The 17,121-nt window shown below is 37.0% G+C and overlaps 1 protein-coding gene across 1 annotated transcript; it reads left to right on the top strand.

Moving 5' to 3' along the window:
* Window positions 1-744: 744 nt before the first annotated feature.
* LOC104244107 (protein CHROMATIN REMODELING 19) lies at window positions 745-16,801 on the top strand. Its single transcript, XM_009799423.2, has 12 exons — window positions 745-1,558; window positions 1,652-1,769; window positions 3,129-3,169; window positions 3,273-3,523; window positions 4,782-4,962; window positions 5,860-6,045; window positions 6,214-6,387; window positions 6,468-6,626; window positions 14,313-14,387; window positions 14,475-14,611; window positions 15,966-16,184; window positions 16,275-16,801. The coding sequence occupies exons 1-12, from the start codon at window positions 1,010-1,012 to the stop codon at window positions 16,429-16,431; spliced, it is 2,247 nt and encodes a 748-aa protein (XP_009797725.1). The 5' UTR covers window positions 745-1,009; the 3' UTR covers window positions 16,432-16,801.
* Window positions 16,802-17,121: the final 320 nt, after the last annotated feature.

Genomic DNA, 17,121 nt, shown 5'->3' with positions numbered 1-17,121 from the left:
GTTGCAGTAATAGTATATTGTTGCAATATAGCTATATACTCCTATAACAGATTATATACCGTAGCAGTATACTATTAGGTAACTGTGTTCTTCTTCGATTTTCAGCTGAAAGATTCGATCTCAGTCACCTCAAGTCAACTTCAAATGTGATCAAATTTCAATATGAACTTATAAGCAATATTTAATAACACCAATTTTTAATCAAACAAGAAAATTTTCAATTTTTTTTAGAGTTTCAAGCCAACAATGGTGGATATTCAAATACACATAAAAATTCAGATTTGGAAAGCTTATTCGAAGGTTAATAAGCAATTTTTTATAGCATCCACATCGAATCAAACAATAATCTTCAAAAAGCAAAGTCAAATTCAGGAACTTCAAGCTCAACAATGGTGGGTCTTCGAGCTCAACAATGGTAGGTCTACATACACACATAAAAATTATAAGGAAAGGAGGTAAAACAATAGCTTGGGTTGACCCTTTTAATGAAGATCGATTTGGCAGAAAACAATTAGATTCATTCAAGTCCACTACCAGGTAAGCTTGCAAAAATGAAGCCAAATGTTTTTAATATTCTGTACTTTAAATGAGAAGGCAAATAGCTAATGAGTGGGTCGGATAAATAGTTTGAACGGCATAGTTAAAAAAACTAAAAAGTTTAAATTTAAATATTAAAGGGTAAATTATTTGGACTTAAACGGGTATAAAGCGAGATTTTATCCCCCACTTCGGATTTATCTGTCAGATTATGCGCGGATCGCAGGGATTTTAACACTTGTTAGTTTTAAAGATCCATTAACATGATTTTAACACATGTTAATGGATAGTAGTAAATTCTTTTAGAGCTCCAAAATAAATAAATAAATCTTTTAGAGCTCTCTCGCCGTCTCGCGCAACTGTAGATTTCATTCCCCTAAATACTCTCTGCAATTCAATTTGCTGAGTGAAATTTCAAAATTCCCTCCTCCAAGTCCTCACGTTTCCGCTTCTTCTAGGGTTTCCTTTCCCGATGAAGCGTGACTATTACGAGATTTCCGACGACGAATGGCCGGAAGACAATTCCTTCAATCCTTCTCGCGTCCTAAAACTCAACAAGCCTTCTTCTCTACCTCCTCCTATTGAGTCCTTCGCGTACTCCAAGAGCAACAATCACGACACCTCAAAACCCTCCAATTTCGTTGAACTGGTGGATAGCTCGTCGGAGGAAATTGGAGTCGGAAATGTGACGGAGAATTTGGAGGACGATGATGCTGAGATTGTGTCCACAGTGAACCAGAAGACGACCAGCCGTGGCCGCCGGAGATTCGTGGTGGATGATGAAGATGAAGATGAAGATGAAGGATTGAACTCGAATGAAGACGAGCAGGATATTGAGGTTTTCGAGGAGATTGATGCTTTCGAGGAGAGTGAAGAGGATGATGATGTTGTAGGGAAAGCACTGCAAAAATGTGGGAAAATATCTACGGAGCTTAAGAGAGAGCTTTTTGGTACTGCAGCTGCAAAGTTTGATTCCTACGCTCAAGTGGAGGAGGCTTCATCACTGAGAATCGTGACTCAGGTAGTATGCTATTGAACTAGTACATTAAGTTTGAGCTTTAGCTGTTGTAAAATGCTGTATTTTTGTCTGTGATTGAAACGTTTTTCACTTAAGGATGATATAGACATGGCATGCGGAGAAGGAGATTTGGAATTTAAGCGAATACTGAAACCTTACCAACTTGTCGGAGTCAATTTCCTCCTTTTGCTGTATAGAAAGAAAATCGGGGGAGGTACTTCTTTATTGTACTTTGTTTTTAAAAATTTATATCTTATTATTTTGTAGCATGGACCTGTTGTCTGAGTTGTGATGATTTCCTTGTGAAGTTAAGTTTTTAGGAGCTGATGTGGTTAAATTATTAAGAGTTTTTCTAACTTGGCATATGATCATTGTGTCTTTTGATGCTAGATTAAGAATAAATTTTTGTCTTGATTCCCTGAAATAATGGAAACTGGCACATTCTGCTTTCAACCTCCAAATAATTGAACCAACATTCTTATGAACAAAATACATATAAGGGGTTGTTTGATTGGCTGCATAAACAAAACAATCTCAGAATAGAATTCCGCGTAAGTAATGCAGTATTTGGTGAGTTGCATAATATGCAGTGTTTGGTTGATGGTATTAAACTCCGCATAACTAATGCAACATTTGGTTGGTGCTATTAAACTCCATGGTGGTAACGCGTGCATAGGTTATACTCGAATACATGCTATTTTATGCGGAATAGAATACAGAGTAAGTGTATTAGAAGTACATGCATAAGAATAGTTAAAGACAAATAAATCCCTTGAAGCAGGCAATTTCTGCAGCCTCCATGGTTTTGGTCTAGTGGTAAACGAGCAACACGTGATGTGCGAGTTTGGCGCACACCGTGAGTTGAACCCTGCCGCGAACAAAAGCTTGGTATTTAAGTGGAGAAGGATAGTGGGGTGGGCTCACTATCCATCGAGTTTTGGCCCTTGGCAATTTCTGTTATTATAAAAAAAACCAAAAAGTAGGCAATCTCTGCACGACAATCTTTGTATTATTGCTCAATGTATAACAGTCCCTACATTATTATTCACGTCATAACAATCCTCACAACATTATTTGCCGCATAAATGATCCCTAAATTGTAATATCTGTATAATTGGTCAGTGAACCAGACGATCTGCAAGTGTTTCTCAATATTTAAGTAGTCAGAAAAAGCTTAAAGTACCTTATTCCATTCAGTTTTTAAGTTATTCATATAAAATGACAAGACTGTTGCTGCTCCATATATGTTTTATATAGTGAGTCTGATATGTTTAGATGCATTAAACTTTTTTAGTTTCCAAAGCATTTGCAGGCACACTACTCTTTTCCCAGTTAGGTTCACAAATGAAACTCAGATCACCTAAATATCCTTTATCCCGCATGGACTTGATTGTAGCGTATAGCAATTAACCACTACCAGCATTTCTTTTTTCTGTACAGATAGAAAGAAAGCCTAATGTTTCTGACTAAGATATGCATTGCTACCATATTATACTTGACAAGTGTACATACATGCATCCCAATTTTGGGTCCTATGCCTAAACATAAAATTTTTGGGGCTGGTTTTATGCAGCTATACTGGCTGATGAAATGGGTCTTGGTAAGACAATTCAGGTATGCCACAGTTTTAACTTTTTATTTTCTCTGATTGATGCAGATATTTTCTTTTATCTCGACTTTAAGTGATAGGTAACACTGCATTTATTCATCTTATTAGGCAATCACATACTTAACGGTGCTGAAACATTTGGAAGATGATCCTGGTCCACATTTAATCGTTTGTCCTGCCTCTGTTTTGGAGAACTGGGAAAGAGAGCTAAAAAGGTGGTGTCCAAAATTTACTGTGATCCAGTATCATGGTGCTGCACGATCAACTTACTCAAAAAACTTGAGTTCTCTGGCTAGGACTGGACTGCCACCTCCATTTAACGTTATCCTAGTGTGCTACTCACTGTTTGAACGACACAGGTTTGCATATTATTTTAAGACCTTAAGTTTGCATTGAAGTGGGAGTATACCATCTAACTGCTTGTGGTTATGTATTTTCTAATCATTTATAGCTATGAGGTGTTTTAGATTTCATAGTTCTGCTTCAGAATGAAGCCTCTGGTATATGCTTTGAAAGAACTGCCAGAACAAGTGCATTCAAGTAGCCCCAGATAGTTTGCTTACTATAGATTTTTTGATGAAGTGACTGAAAATTAGATTTATTTTGCAAAGGCTAGCTCAAATACTGGTCTACTTTTCTTAGTGAAGGCTACAAGAAAATCCATTGTTAAGATCCTCAGTTTCATTGTTGTTGAAAATTAAATTTCATTGTTCTATTCCTGAATATGCTCTACTGCTGCTCTTTCCATTGTAAAACTCTCAGATTTTAATTTCATCGACCTTTGGTGAAAGTTGAGGCAATGGGAAAAAGCAAGTCATTGCTACTTCTTGGAGAAATTCTTATCCTACGGTTTTATGGAAGAATAATATTGTTGCAAAGGGGAATCCTATTTGCCTATGTGAAAGTCCCCTGTCTTCTATCTAGTAAACATTTGAAAAAAATTTCATGTCGAATTTTCACAATGCTAAAGATGACAATTTCATCGTATTTCTTAGTGCATAGGAGCTCACTTTTCAGTTTCTGTTTATGTACTTAGTCGTGATTGAGCTGTTAATCTATACAAAATTTTTTTATTTAATTTTTTGATTTTTTCTTTTCTAGTTTATGTTAGTATGATCTTTACCGCAGAAGATGGAATTTTCTTTTCTAAATGGTCCCAACTTGAGAAAGATCTCTTAATTTATAGGAAAGCAGAAGAATGCTGAGATGCAGAAGATGTATTTTTTGAAGACATAGGGGTGTACATGTAGAGAATAGAAAATAAATTTCAAGCTATTTGCTAGAACTGCCAGAGTACCTAAACAATTCTCTTGCACATGAGCTTTATTAGGAAAATAAGTCTTACTGAATACTTTCGAGATATATATACTATACTAGGGGATATGATAGAGATATGTTTCTCCTAGTATGGTGGACGAAATGTAATCTTCAATTTGGTTTTAGATACTTATTAATCAACTCTTTAAACTTGCATCTACGTATGGAAAAGAAGTCTTTAAACTTTCATGTTTATTCAAAAAAGAAAAGGATCTTTAAACTTTCATGTTTTAAACAAGCCTAGCTAGTTGGTACTAATCTTTGTCATTGAGTCTTATACCGGTGCCTTATTTTTTGCAGTGCTCAGCAGAAAGACGATCGCAAAATTCTGAAGCGTTGGCGTTGGAGCTGTGTGCTAATGGATGAGGCTCATGCTTTGAAGGATAAAAGTAGCTATAGGTGGAAAAATTTAATGTCTGTGGCACGTAATGCCAACCAGCGACTAATGCTCACTGGCACGCCACTACAGAATGATTTGCATGTATGATAGCCGTCAACTGTTTTGTCTTAAGCTGCTAAAGTTTTTTCGCATATAGTGCGTTTGTACATCTTCTATGTATGTTATATGTCAGGACAAATGTCTATTAGGGACATTCTTGAGTGTTAATTTTATGACTTTACTTTGCTAAAAAAATAAAAAATATTTTTTATTTCTTACAGGTTATTTACCAAGTAAATTTCAAGGTGAAAAAGCTAAAATGGCACTTCAAAGCAGACAATTAAAATTGTCCAATCCCAATCTTGGTTGCATAACTTATACTAGCAGAACAAATTGGTAATGAAATGCAAAGATATTTATTATTTCCACGAGGAGTAATAAAAAGCTGTCTCTCATATTCCTGAATAAATTTTGACGTCTTTTGACCTCAATAACCCTGGATGATAGTGTAGAGAAACGTCTATTCTTAAAGCAGCTTGCTCATTGTCTGTTGATGTCAGCGACTCTGGTGTCAGAACTTCTTGCAATGTATAGCCAATCCTTGCAAGGTCAGTTTTGGGGTTCTTTACCCTGGATTGAGCACTTACGAGCTATACCAGATGTAATAATTCAACAGATTCTATAACTTGCCTTGCTCCAGGGGGAATGCTCTCAACTACTTTTTTTGGTTCAATTTCCCCCCCTCTTTTCGCCATGTTTGGCTGTGATGAAAAACTTTGTCAATATTTAAGTATGCGAGACATTCATAGCTCTCTTACACTTGATTTCCTGAGCAGATGCTATTTGCTGTACATTTCTTAGTGAGTTGCGTATATGTTTTCTTGATTATTTTTTTGTAATTTTGTGTGTGATCTCTGCTTCTTTGGCCACTGTTTTCATGATTAGTGCTCATCTGTACGCTTGATTTTGCTTTGTTCAGTTAGTGGTTTTCTATTGCAGGAACTTTGGTCAATTCTGGAGTTTATGATGCCTGATCTATTTGAAACAGGAGATGTTGACCTGAAAAAACTATTGAATGCAGAAGATAAGGAGTTAATTGCTCGAATAAAGTCCATTCTTGGACCTTTCATTTTGAGAAGATTAAAATCGGACGTGATGACACAACTGGTACCAAAAATACAGATGGTATGTATTTTGTTCTGTTTGTATTTCTTGTTTTTCATTTTCTTCACTATAGTTATTTCCTTCTTTGGTCTATTGATGTTTAGACTCTGCTATTCATGGGCTTGCCTAGAATCGCTCACAGCTTTTACATGTTAGACTTAGTATATGACAGAAGAATTTCTACTGCAGGTTCGTTATGTTGGCATGGAGAAAGATCAAGAAGATGCATATAAAGAAGCGATTGAAAGCTATCGTGCTGCATCTCTAGCTCGTGTTTCAAAGCAACATGAAATTAGTACCAATAGTGCTGCTGTTGTCTTTTCTAGACGACAAATTTCCAATTATTTTCTTGAATTCCGCAAGGTTCTGAAGCTTCTTGATCTACCTGAATATTTATTGTCCGAACTCCAGATTTTTGACAAATAATGCTATGGTTTCTTCAGATTGCAAACCATCCTCTGCTTGTCAGGCGTATTTATACAGATGATGATATTGTTCGAATTGCTAGAGTTATGCATCCCAAAGGTGTCTTTGGTTTTGAATGTACAGTTGAAAGAGTGATTGAGGAGCTGAGGAGCTATAATGACTTCTCCATCCACAAGGTATACTTTCTTTTACCTCACTCATTTTTCTTCTACAAACTATCTGGTTCGCATGCATTGGGTTAATCATGAAATTCTGCCATTTGACATATGTGTTTTGAGTTGTTTGGTATTCTCTGGCTGCTTATATTGTCAACCTCTGATAATCGTTGTAGTCAATCTAACTTCTTTCTGATAGTGAGATGCTAGTGGCAGAGTGCCAAGCAGCAAATAAAAGCTTAGAAGAAAGTGAAACGACATACACTTATCTACAAGCTTACAAGATCTTCTCTCTCCTCTTGGGGGGTTTTGAACCGGCTACAATCAATATTCGAAGCTATAGAAATACCTGTATTCCAGTTGTACTGTGTTTTGATTCCACTCTTAAATAGTTATATTTGGTGGCATGTAATTGACTTAGGAAAACATAGCCAAAAGGAAAACAACAAATGAAAAAAAGAAAAAGGAAAGAAAACGAACCAGCAGCTTAATTGCATTCTCCAAGAGCTTGAAGACTCTGTTTCGTCCACATTGGGGAGTGATCTATTTCTCTTAACCAATTTAGAGGCCTTGAATTGTTATGTCTTCCAAGGGAAAGAAAGGGCCAATAAGCAGAAAGGAAAGGAAGACTAAAGAAGGAACAAAGGGAATTACCAGTGAACAATTGTGCAGATGATCTGTGTTAGCCGGGTTTAGCGAGAAGTTTAAGAAAGGACCTGATGATATGAAGAAATTTTCGAGGGGATAATCTGGTGATAGGTAAGAATCGGTTTAGATATCAATTGTGATAGGCAACCATAGGTATAGTTGTATATATATGAATTTACATGTCAATCAAACGACATCATAAGTTGAAGGGAGAATACATAAGTACCCCCTCCAACTTATTTCCTTTTTTCAACTGAACGCTTAAGGTTTGTAGGGGTCCTATGACCCCCCTGAGCTTATTTGGAGGCGAATTATTACATCCTTATTTGCTGATGTGGCATAGAGAATGTATTAACTCGACTTAACGCGCATGACAAGTAAAAAATAAGGCAATAAATACAAGTTATAGCCGGTAAACTTCATATTCTCTGACCAAACACCGTAGTTAACGATAAAAAACCATAGCTTGAGAATTGAAAGTTGCGCAAACAGCCAAACACCATTCTTTCATTTATCTACTTGATCTTCTCCGTCTTCTTTCGTATTTCCTCATATAATTGTTCACATACAATTCTCTTAGTTCTGGTTCTTTTCGATTTTCATTGTAACCAGATGAATTTATTTGTTTCAAACAATAATAACAAGGAAAATACAAAAAATGCTAAATCAACTTCTTTTTGGGTATTTATGGAAAGGCAGATTTCACTGTTTCCTCTTAAATTTATGCTTTTTCTCGTTGTTTCACTTCCACATTAGCAAATTCTTATCCTTTTACCCATCATTTTTATTCCATTTTCTTCTTTTTATTTTGATTAATCGGGGTTGGTTTTATCTATTTTTCATTTCCTTTTTGTTTTTGTGATACATTTGAGGTGGATACAATATGCTGTTGTTTCTTCTTATATTTTGACTAAGTGGGTTATCTGTTTTGCGGTTTTATTGTTGAGCAATTTGAGGTGGGTATTTTGTTCTCTGATCGATTTGCTTCCATGGTGAAGAGAAGCTTGTGGGATTTGGAGAGACCCTTGGATGTATTTTAGCCGAAAGCTGTCGTTTGACTGGTTTTGTTATCATATCAAACAAAAGAATGTGGAGAAGATAACATGAAAAAGAGAAAGAAACTAAAATTTACTTTTTGAAAAAAAAGAAGAGAATATGACATGGAAAATAGGTGGCAGTGTGTGAATTACATTGCCTAATTTGGATGTGGAAATTTGCTTTCGGGGTGGTAATAATTTCATCTGAAATATGTTTAGGGGGGTTATAGGACCTCAGCAAACTTTAAGTGTTCAGTTGAAAAAAGGGAACAAGTTAGAGGGGGAAATTATGTATTCTCCCTAAGTTGAGTTTTACATTTATCTTAATAAAAGCTGGATGGCGAATGACTTCATGTTGGACTAACTTTTCGTCAACCTTCACCATTACTTGGCTTCATGTTCGACTAAGTGATTTCATTTTTAATCAATATCTTTTTGTTTCCTGCCTTTCTTGCTTTTCCTTTTTCCCTTATTTTTTTTTGGGGGGGGGGGTTGGTTAGAGGAGAGGTGGTGAAGGAATGGTACTGAGTTTAATTTAACCTCAGACCTTTTTCCGTCCGTAGAACCCATTAACCTTGTTTTAATTAATTTTCTCATTACTTGTTCTCATATTGTCACTAATTGATTTGTATTTCGCAGAAGCTGCCAAGTTAGAATATGTAGGGGAGGTATTAACAATTAGGTGTTGATCGCAGAGTTAGAATATGCAGAAAGGTATTGACAATGGGGTGTTAATAAAAACGAAAACCAATTCGCATGTTCTGATACTGCAGCCTTTAAACTCTGAAATGACATCTTTAAGTTAGAATCTGGTTGTTGGAGTAACATGATTAACTTACTCCACTACTGACGACAATATACAATGGAAGCAAAACTAAAAGAGGAAGGAAAACAAAGAAAAAAAGAAAAAAGATGGTATTTAAGAAGTGTAAAGAACCTTTATATATATCCTTTCCTTATAAAAAAAGAAGTGTAAAGAACCTACACTTGATAATGGACAACCAATTGAACAAAGTCAATTAGCCTTCCATTAATGCATAAAGTTTAGACCCAAATGCAATCAAGAGATCTTGTAAGTAATCCTATGAAGTATCCAAGCAAGCACGAGCAAACATAGTCCTCATAATGTTCAATCTCATCTAAAATCTAAGCAAGACTCTTAACCTATTTTTACTTATGATTATAGTAGCACTATGGGCGGCCAAATCCATTACGTAAAACCAAAAAAATACAACAAGACTAAGTCTAACTAACTAAAAGAAGTTAAAGATTGACATATAGCCAAATAACCACTACATGGTCATGGACCAATAAGTGGGCACTTCCGTAACTTCCAACTTTAGTCCATTCGGGGTTTAGCCAATAATCAAGGTCAAACTTGTTTAAATCCTCCCACTCTTCACTTGGACTACTTGAACTTTGATCCTCTTCCTTGGTCATCATCGTGAGCAAATTATACTCTTTGGGGAGCCTCCCTAGTGCCTCTTGATGTTCCTTCACCTTTTTAAGGAATAAATGAATTCTTGATCTCCTTGTCTTGCCTCCTTGTCATAGGGGTAAATTGTGGTGCTTCCTCCTCTTGAGTAGGATCTTGGAACCTAATTTGTCGTCATCTCCTCCTCTTGAAGAGAATGTGTTCTCGAATTCAAGTCACCTATAACAAAATTAGATAAGTCACTAACATTAAAAGAGTTATGCACTTGAAACTCTTCAGGCATATCCATCTTGTATGCATTTTCTTTATCTTCTCAAGAACTTGGAAAGGGCCCAGTTCTCTTGGAAGCAATTTGTTCTTTCTCTTGTCTGGAACTATGTTGAGCCGACTCTTTATTTTAGCCGCCGCACCCATGTCGACACGACACTGGTACTAGTAAGGGTGTGAGATTCGTACCGGGTGTGGTCAATCGAGATCGGGTACTTTGACTACAATCCATGGACAAATTTGAGGAAATAAAATGAAAGATTGAATTTTAGCTGATGCCTGCTAGTTCCTACAACTTGAGAAATTCTCAAAATGAAAGGACTTACTTGTAAATAATAAGGGACTTATGCAACAATTAATATTTACATACTAGCCTCTAGGCAACTAGTATATAAAAGGGCCATTCATTTGTAATTCAACAAGCAAAATAATCAACTTCTCTCTAGTACAAACGGTTCCTTTGGCAGTTCTCCTTTGTTCTAACATTCTCTTGGCGATCTTGAGTATAGTACGACTGACTTGGCATAGCAAGAACGTGAGCAAGTTGTGCAAGATCGTAAGCGAGTTGTCAAGTACCGCACGTGTACTTAGTTAAAGACTAAGGACTTGACATCTTGGTATCAGAGCAAGGTTATGACTAAGGAATGTTAGAAAGAATACAAGAGATTGCTAGAAGGAAGTTTTGTAGGGAACCATGGTCGGAATTACCAAGGGCTTGGTACTTGCAGAAGGGATCAACGTGAAGGTCCCTAAGCGAAAGCAGTATGGCGGTGCACGGGGCACACGCGAGGTGGCGGACTTACTTTGGAGGATGGACAAGTACTTTGAGGTAGTCAAGGAGGGTGACGAAGGTACGCAACGCCTCAAGGTACTTGACTGAGGCTGTCGTGCTGGGGTGGCGTCGGAAGTGTGCCAACATTGAGAAAGGGCTATGCAAGATTGAGATGTGGGAGCAGTTCAAAAAGGGGTTGAAGAAGCAATTCTACCCGATGAATGTGGTGTATGAGGCAGGCGGAAGCTAAGGGAGCTCCGGCAGACGACCACAATTCGGGGTATGTGCACGAGTTCACCACCTTAATGCTGCAAATCCCGTTGTCCGAGGAAGATTCCCTCTTCTACTTCATGGATGGGTTACAAAATTAGGCAAAGCAGGAGTTAAGAAGACATCAAGTAGCCAACATGAACGAGGCCATAGGGGTAGCCGAGTCACTTGTTGACTTCAAGATAGAGCCTGTCAGGTCCAAAGAAGGCAACACTGAGAGGGATGAGGGAGATCATGATGAGGACAACGGGAAAGACATAGCCGAGGTATACAAGGGTAATGGCAAGGGGCCATCCCATAACGGACAGGGGTCCAAGAGAAACGACAAGGAGCCGTAAAACGGTAGCGAGTACGTGCCAAAAGGAGGGTGCTACTGCTGTGAAGGATCACATCGGGCAAGTGAATGCCTAGAGTTGGGGAAGCTTGCAACAATGATCGAGAATTTTGCTCAGGGACACAAGGGTGACACAGGAGGGACCGCTTGCATTGGAGGGATGCGCTTGAAATCTAAGTCGAAAGTAGGGGATTCCAAAGCCTATCTTGGCGCCATGCAAATGGAGCATGGTGGCAGCAAGAAAATTGGGCAGACATAGTAGAAAAGAATGGTGAGTTACAAAGTGATGGCATATTATCGGACTTAGACGATGCACCAAATAGAGTGGTCAAGTTTTCTAGTAAGGCTGTGACCACGGAGGGCAGCCAAATAGGGAGTGCAAGCATAGACTCGATGCTTGAGAAGCTGCTAGACTTGGTTGAGTCATGGGGAGATTCAGGCCAAGAGCAAGGAGAGGCATCTGATGGGCGGAGGATCGAGGCCATCATTGCTAGCCGTCCAAAGTACAAACGGTGTAAGAAGAAAGGTGACCAGTACCTTGTGAAATGGGAAGGCGAACCGCTCCATAGAGCATCATGGCTAATGGACAAAGATCTCCGACGACGCTAAGGCAAGGTGCGCGCGTACGTGTCGATGCTTTGTGCCGAGGGCGACACAAAATTGGGTGGGGGAGAGTGTCATGACCCGCCACATCATCATGCCACGTAGGTGGCATTTGGCATATATTAATGAGAGAAATTCAAAAATAGCCAGATTTACGATTGGTCGTTCAAAAATAGCCTTGTTTCAAAAGTTATCGAAATTTAGCCACTTTTCATGTAAAGATAAATCTGAGCGAAAACACTGTTCAAAACCAGAAAAATACGCCAGTATATTATACTGGAGTTCAAGCATGCAAATTATACTGGAGTTCCAGGATAAGTATGCTGGAACTCCAACATAATATGGTGGAGTTCCAATATAAGTATACTAGAACTCCATCATAATATACTGGAGTTCCAACAAATATAATTGTCCAGTATAATATACTGGAGTTTGGAGCACCGGTGCTCCAGTCTCCAGTATATTATACTGAAGTCAGCAAAGTATACTGGTCCAACATAATATGCTGGAGTTCATACACAGGTGCACCGAACTCCAGTATATTATGCTGGACCGGTCTCTGTTGCAGCAAAATAGTGGTTATTTTTCATTGACTTCGTAAACGCTGGCTATTTTTGAATGTCCAGTCCGAAAACTGGCTATACTGTGCTATTTTTACTATATTAATGCCATGTAGAAGCTTCCATATGAAATAGAGTAGCACTTGTGAGTAGGTTCTAGCGAAATATAGAGGTTTTCTTAAATAGAGTAGCACTTGTGAGAAAGTTCTAGCGAAATATAGAGGTTTTCTTAAGAAGACTCTAGAAACCTATGGATTTACTATGAAAGTCCCTGGAAAATTCTAGTTATGTAGAGAATTCTAGAGAAATGACTTACTTGTAAGTAATTGCTTATGCAACAATTAATATTTACCTAGTAGTCCCTAGGAGACTAGTATATAAAGGGGGCCATTCATTTGTAATTCAACAAGCAAAATAATCAACTTCTCTCTAATACAAAAGCTTCCTTTGGCAATTCTCCTTTGTTCTAACATTCTCTTGGCGATCTTGAGTATAGTAAACTTGGTATAGCAAGAACGTGAGCAAGTTGTGCAAGATCGTGAGCGAGTTGTCAAGTGCCGCACGTGTACTTAGTTAAAGACTAAGGACGTGACACAGATCACCATAAACTGACTGCTACAGTGTGTCGAGTGACTGTAGAAAAAAAGAAAATTTCAGATTTCAGTTTTTCACGAAGATAAAAATAAAGCTAAGAGCCCATTTGGATGAGCCTGTTGTAAGTGACTTTTAAGCCAAAAGCCATAAGTTAGGAATTCTAACTTTTGGCTTTTGGCTTATTTTTGTCATTTTAGCTTAAAAACAAGTGCTTAAAAGCACTTTTTTACTTCATCCAAACACTACAAAATGGCCTAAAACCGATTTTGGCTTAAAAGCACTTAAAATAAGTAAATCCAAACGGGCTCTAAATCTAGGTTCTGTAAGAACAAAGCCTAAATCTTCACTTTGACACCAAAATAACGACAAATAACGGAAGCAAAAACTAAAAGAGAAGGGAAAACAAAGAAATAAAAGGAAAAATAATGGTAGTTAAACCTAAACCATGGTTATTATCAATTAATTGAACTAAGTCAATTAACCTTTGCATAAAGTTTAGATAAAAGAGTAAAAGGAATATTCCTGAAGTGATACACTTGTAAGCAACCCTATGAAGTAACAAGCAAGCAAGTAGCAAACCTAGTCCTCATAATGCTCAATGTCATCCAAAATCTGAGGAAAACTCTTGACCTAAAACTAACTATAGTAGGACTAAGCATTTGGCCTAGGAGATTAGGTACAACCAAAAATATAACAAGACCAAATCCAAGTAACTAAAATAATGGATATATGGCCAAATAACCACTACCCGGTCATGGACCAATAAGTGGGCAATCCTGTAACTTCCAACTTTAGTCCACTATTGTCTTAGTCAAAGGTCAACCTTGATCAAACCCGGTCAAGTCCTCTGGTCTTCACTTGGACTGCTTGAACCTTGCTTGGACCATCACTGCTAGAACATTATACCTTTTTTGGAAGCCTCCCAACTGCATCTTGAAGTCCCTTCACCTTTTTAAGAAATGAATCTCCTAAATCTCCTTGCTTGCCTCCTTGTGTAGACTCTTATAGGGGTGAATTTTGGTGCTTCCTCTTCTCTAGTTGGACTGTTAGGGCCTAATATGTAGTCAAGTGTATCAGTTAACTCTTCCAACTACCATTAGCTGGTTTCCGAGCCAGGCTGCTTATGAGCTCTTTATTCCTTAATTATGCTCGCTGATCACTTGAATTTGTATTTTTGTTACTTGCAGCTTTTACTTTATTATGGCGATAACAATAAGGGAGTTCTGTCAGATGAACATGTTATGGTTTCAGCGAAATGCCAGGTTAATTTCAACGGCCTTCTGATTTTATGTAGTCACTTTTAAGTTTACTGTATTTGTTCAAAATAATTCAAGTGCTCTAATGGGCAGGAATTAGCCAAACTTCTCCCTTCATTAAAGCTTCGTGGTCATCGAGTGCTTATTTTTAGCCAGTGGACATCAATGCTTGATATCCTGGAGTGGACCCTAGATGTTATTGGAGTTGCATACAGGCGCCTGGATGGAAGGTATTAACGTGTTACTTCTCTTTGACAGATCCATCTTTGTTACCAAGCTTTTCTACTGATCTTCTAGCGTATGGTGTTTCACAGCCATCTCATCCTCAATGACATTAAATGCTTATCTTCAGGAACAAAGAACTTAAAATGGTCACAGTTTTTTCTGTAACTTTTTCATTGATTAAGTAATGTGATGCACTTGAATGTACTGTTTATGGATCATATCTTCACTATAGCATGTTAATGTTTTTCCTTTTTTCATTTGATCAAGTTTTACATAGAAGTGATCGTGATTTAATAGATTTTCTAGCATTCGACATGTCAAAAACTTATTGCTTTGGTTGAGATATGATAACATGCAACTATTCTATGATAGAAAAGAAGTTTTCTAATGTTCTAAAAATTAGGATGGAGAATTCTTGTTCCTATAAAGGTCTGCACACCATACATTTATATTCTAGTTTAATAGCCTGTTTGGCCAAGTTGGAGAAATCAACTTATTTTGAGAAGTGTTTTTTTGAAAAGTGCTTTTGAAAAAAGTACTTTTGGAGAGAAGCAGTTTGTGTTTAGCTAATCAGTCTGAAAAGCACTTTTGAGAAATAATTTGTGTTTGGCCAAGCTTTTTAGAAAGTGCTTTTAAGTGTCAAATTACAAATAAGGACATTAATAGATTTACTTAATAATTAATATTATAAGTAAATAAATAATATCAAAATTTTGTTATTACATGCAATAATTAAAAAAATTCATTTTATTTAAGTAAAATATGAAAATAAAATTAAAAAGTACTTAATTCTTTTAATATAAGTTAAATATATTAAAATTCCTTCAACAAATATAAAAGCATTCACCCCTAAAGTCACTATATATTAGAAAGTTTTACTAAAAATAAGAAGAAATATTTATAAATTAATATCCTAAGTATTAGGTTTAAGGGTTATTTTGGTATATACTATATTTTGTTAAGGGTATTTTAGGTAAGAAGAAAAACCAAAACTGCTTCTGCTTTTGGAAAGAAGCTATTTTTTTCTGCTTCTCTGAAACTGCTTCTGCTTCTTCCCAAAAACACTTTTTTTCCCCAAATAAGCTTGGCCAAACACCTCAAATTAGGAAAAAAAAAGTGCTTTTGGGAAAAAAAGCACTTTTTTTCTCTTGAGAAGCTTGGCCAAACAGGCTATAATACACTTCTAATAATTTGACAATTGACATGCTCTTGATGTCATCGCAAAGTGTATTTTGGCTTCTGTTCATGTAATCATTCTTAGTTACTTGTTGTCATGAGAGGTGTTGGTAATTTGGGGTTGGCGGAGGAATTTTGACCATATCTTCCTAAAATGTGTCTTGATTTCATTCATTATTTCAGCACTCAGGTATCAGAGAGACAGACAATTGTTGACACCTTCAATAAGGACACTTCCATATTCGCATGCTTGCTCTCCACAAGGGCAGGAGGACAGGGTTTAAACTTGACAGGAGCTGATACTGTTATCATACATGACATGGATTTTAATCCACAGATAGATCGGCAAGCTGAAGATCGCTGCCACCGGATAGGCCAAAACAAACCAGTTACAGTATACAGGTGTTAACTCCCTCTTGATTTTTTCTCTCTTTCGCTTCTACATTGAAATTCCTGTAGTTTACACATTTCCCTTTTGCCTTTTTCATGAAGGCTGGTTACAAGGAATACTGTTGATGAGAATGTATATGAAATTGCAAAGAGAAAACTAACATTGGATGCAGCTATACTCGAGTCTGGTGCCCAAATTGAGAATGACGGTGATGCAAAAACTATGGGTGAGATATTATCGTCTCTTCTACTTGGTTAAGCACCCTGTTCTGGCATGACATTCACACCAATATTAATTTTGGTCTATTGACTTCTTTTTTTGTTTTTCCATTTTCCCTTCACCATCCGGAATCTTTGAGGGTGAGGAATGGAGGTAGGGATTGAGGTAGGATCCTTCCATACACATCTTTCCCTGTTACTCACAAAATACCATGTACACTTATTATTACAAGGCCTCCCTCTGGAAACAGAAAATTGAGCCGAACCTGCGCCCCTGTTGTATTTTAGTAGAATAGATCGAACCCAGTTTATAAAAATGTTATACCGTGTACAGAAAAATCTTGTCATAGGGCAAGGTTTTCTTTTTTATTTTTGTTGTAGTTTTAGTCATTCACTTTTGCTTACTGTTATTAGTTTTTGCTTAAATAGTTCTATATCGGTCGAAGTTCCATAATTAACACTTTTCAAGTTAAAAACCGTTGCTCACCCACGGTGGATAAGCATAATGAACAGTCTTTTGAAATTTATCTAAAATTACTATCTGAAAATAAGGGATAATACATAATCACCCTTGAAGTTATCCGACTTTACTAGATGCACCTTTATACTTTGCGAAATATCACCTTTTGTGATCAGTACCAGTTCCAGGAGTAGTGTAATGCACGCACCAACCATCTTTTGCCATGTAATTTTGTCTTTTTATTATTAATTTTATCAAATTTTATAGCAT

Source organism: Nicotiana sylvestris, chromosome 4 (assembly GCF_000393655.2).
Source record: "Nicotiana sylvestris chromosome 4, ASM39365v2, whole genome shotgun sequence".
NCBI classification, from domain to species: Eukaryota; Viridiplantae; Streptophyta; class Magnoliopsida; order Solanales; family Solanaceae; genus Nicotiana; species Nicotiana sylvestris.
The sequence above is the reverse complement of the archived record's forward strand: the minus strand, read 5'-3'. Positions and strand labels throughout refer to the sequence as shown.